This window comes from Brassica oleracea, chromosome C9, assembly GCF_000695525.1.
Source record: "Brassica oleracea var. oleracea cultivar TO1000 chromosome C9, BOL, whole genome shotgun sequence".
NCBI lineage: Eukaryota > Viridiplantae > Streptophyta > Magnoliopsida > Brassicales > Brassicaceae > Brassica > Brassica oleracea.
In genome coordinates, this window is record NC_027756.1 from 38,518,637 (window position 1) to 38,521,810 (window position 3,174).

Below are 3,174 nucleotides of genomic sequence, written 5' to 3' on the forward strand. Positions count from 1 at the left end.
GATTCCAAACAGATATTTGAGACAGTGAACCTCGAACAACTTCCATTAGAGTCTGGCTTGATCACAGATTCAGAGAGAAAAACCCTAGATATATCAAGGAAGACGACTGCGAGAACTCATCGACCTTTGATGTTTCGGTTCACGCGTTGGAATTAATTAACTGGAACATATCGCGAGGTTTAGAGGCCCATTTAAACAAAATAGGAATAAATCGCCGAAGCCCAAATCAGAATTGATTTAAAATGCAACGCCACATCTCGATCTCACATAGCCAAACTTTAGCATCCTATGTGGCTTAGCCGGAAACACATTTATATATTGAACTAGGTGTTTTCCTACGCGCGGAATGTGATGTATATTTTTGTGAAAATATAAAATTTGTGTAACCGTTTTTGTATGTTCATTTGGTTGACAGTGCAATTTAGTCGATGAGGGTCATTAACACCGGTCTATTGTTTTATTCGTTCATTTTCATTTTAGTAGTTTATAGAATAGTGACTTCGATGACTAATTTGATTTTAAACCATGAAGTGTAACAATCAATCCATATATATTTTTTTGTTAATACTTCTGGTAACCAACAAATGAGATTAAAATAGGTGATAGTTTCTTCACAGTAGCAAATAGGATTAAAAAGTAAAAATTGGGAGTTGAGTTTTTGAAAATACCATGCGTAGTCAACTGAAGAATATATATAAAATATACTGTGATAGGAAATATTGTTTGTCAACAAAGAAAGACACAATTTTTTTTTGAAAATCTTTAGCTTTTAAGATTACAAAATGAAGTGATGACATGATTTGATATATATATATATATATTATCCAATAAAATCTATGATTAATATTTTGTAAAACAATAATTGAGAACTTTGAAAAATTATTTTAAAAAATAGTTTTTTCATTTGTGGGTGTAAAAGCATATTACATAAGAAAAAAATTATAAAGTTAGTTTTTGTAAGTAGTTTTCTAAAGTTTTTTTTGTGAGCTTTTTTTAAATATAACTAATACTACTATTTTAACCAAACTTCTGTTGTTCTTTGATGTTGGTTGCATCAAGTCTTGAGTTAGCAAATTATCAAATGGTGTAACCTAAGTATGGATTTGTTAGATGAGCATATCGAGATCTTTCATTTTGGGAATCCATAACCGCAAAAGATCCATTTATGTTTAATTATTTTATATTTTTGGTTTATATTTGGTTAGTCTAAAATTTGGTTTACTTGGGTTTTTTTTTGGTTTTGGGCATTACTCAGATACTGATTTATATTTTATAAACGTATCGAAGCTACTTATCTAGACCGGTCAAGTTTAATATAAAAATGAACATCATGAAACAAAGATAAAATAATCCATAATTAAACATTTGAACTTGTTCATAGCAAAAGGAGAACTAATCTTCCAAAATCACACTCGTTTCGGCACATAAAGATTTTAGAAGAAATGTGTATTCTCCAAATCAAAGCTAATAGCAGTAAAAAAAACTTTTTTGTATGTTATGAGGATTATTACTGGTTTCTTGCTCGAATTCTTCTTCATCTGAGTCCTCTGCATTGTCTGCATCATCAGCGTCATCCGCTTCATTCTCGTCTTCTTCTTGATGGTTGTCAACTACTGGTTTTCTAATCATGGGTAAGCTTATGACTCATCTTTCTGATCTCGTTGCACTGCACCAAAAAGAAGACACAACAGGAGTTTACTCAAGACTTACTTTGGCCTTCACAAAAACAAACAGTGAACATATACAATAATGCTTATAGTCATGTGAAACGTTCTGCCTTAAACCATTTCGATTTGTCAGTTACCAACAAAACCACCTTCATCAAATTTGAACGGAAACACAAAGATTACTCATTTATAATCTCTCAATTCATCAGCAAAATTCACCTAATACGCCATCACACATGGACTAAACCGACGTCAATTTCAAAACCCAGAACTTTTTTTTCAATCATCATTTTACTTATTACATACATATCTAAATTATTATGTTCGATTTGTCACAACTGAAACAAAAAAAAAAACATTTAAAAAAAAACATAGAACGATCATTCTTATGTGGTGTTTCTTATCAGTCCCTAGGCGTCGGTGGCTGCGGCTTCTTGTGATTCAACAGCAGCCGCCTCCGTCTTTGCATTAGCTACTTCCTAAGGAGTCTTGCCATTGGTCACAGGTGGCACCAAAGAGTCAAACTTGTCTGATTTCCTCAAAATGTTACACAAAGGGGAGGATGATGCTAAAGTAGTGAAACTTGCCTTTGCTTTCTGAACCATCTTTCCTTTGGCCTCATCCTTCATTCCCACAGTGGATGTCAACACTTCTTTTTTTTGAAACACCTATAGATCGGGTGTGGAATTTCCGTTCCCATCAAAGAGATTTTAAAGTAACAATACCTTGGCGAGATTAACGTCGAAGAACAATGGTTTCTTCGTGTTGGAGACTTGAATCATGTTCTTCTTGTGAGTCTTCGTCTTTGCTGGCGAGAGGATGATGTTTATCTCTGGGGATGTGATCGGTGCAGGAGCCGATGTTGCTATTTCCATCGCCATCTTCTTCTTCGATAACTCTCAGTTTCTTTCTGCGTAAACTTTCTCTTCTCTTCTCTTCTCTCTTGTTGGTAGCGGGAAAAAGTTAAATCGGGAATCAAAACCCAGAATGTATCATTCATGATTATCACACAGATTTCATCATACGTGATTAAATATTTGATTTTGGCAAATTACATTCAAGTGATATGCGAAAACTCCAATGAAAGAATACAGAGAAGAGAAGATATACCTTTTTCTTCGAACTCAGCTTCTTCCATGGCAAGACAAATCTCTTCGTTCTGAGGCTGAGGCCACTGAATGGGTAGCAGACGCCGGATGATTTCGAGAGGAGGGATGCAAACCTTTTAATACTTGAATTTACACAGCTTTGCAAGAGCTAACCTCATTGAATGTAGATCGTGGATGATGGATCATGGAGCCATTAAACCTACCGTTCAGGTTGTGAGAAGAAACACAATCGTCACCGCATCGCCGCCACACGAAGAGGAGAGACGAACCTCGTTTCATCACTTCACCCGTACTCCATCGGCCCAGAAAAATCTTCAATCTTAAGAGCCCAAGTACACAAATAAGCCAACAAAACAAAGCTCAACATACCAACGATTAAATGATACGCTGCGTCGAGA

At 35.1% G+C, this 3,174-nt stretch overlaps 1 protein-coding gene across 1 annotated transcript; it reads right to left on the reverse strand.

Moving 5' to 3' along the window:
* Positions 1 to 2,146: 2,146 nt before the first annotated feature.
* LOC106314960 (uncharacterized protein At2g34160-like) lies at positions 2,147 to 2,548 on the reverse strand. Its single transcript, XM_013752751.1, has 2 exons — positions 2,393 to 2,548; positions 2,147 to 2,290 (listed from the first exon to the last, which is right to left on the reverse strand). The coding sequence occupies exons 1-2, from the start codon at positions 2,546 to 2,548 to the stop codon at positions 2,147 to 2,149; spliced, it is 300 nt and encodes a 99-aa protein (XP_013608205.1).
* Between the last annotated feature and the right edge of the window lie 626 nt (positions 2,549 to 3,174).

What these genes read in the sequence shown, in the direction of transcription:
- LOC106314960 (XM_013752751.1), bottom strand. Translation starts at nt 2,548, where the DNA reads ATGGCGATGGAAATAGCAACATCGGCTCCTGCACCGATCACATCCCCA. An exon ending in TCGACGTTAATCTCGCCAAG is followed by an intron (nt 2,291 to 2,392) that starts GTATTGTTACTT and finishes GTGGGAATGAAG; the next exon opens with GATGAGGCCAAAGGAAAGAT.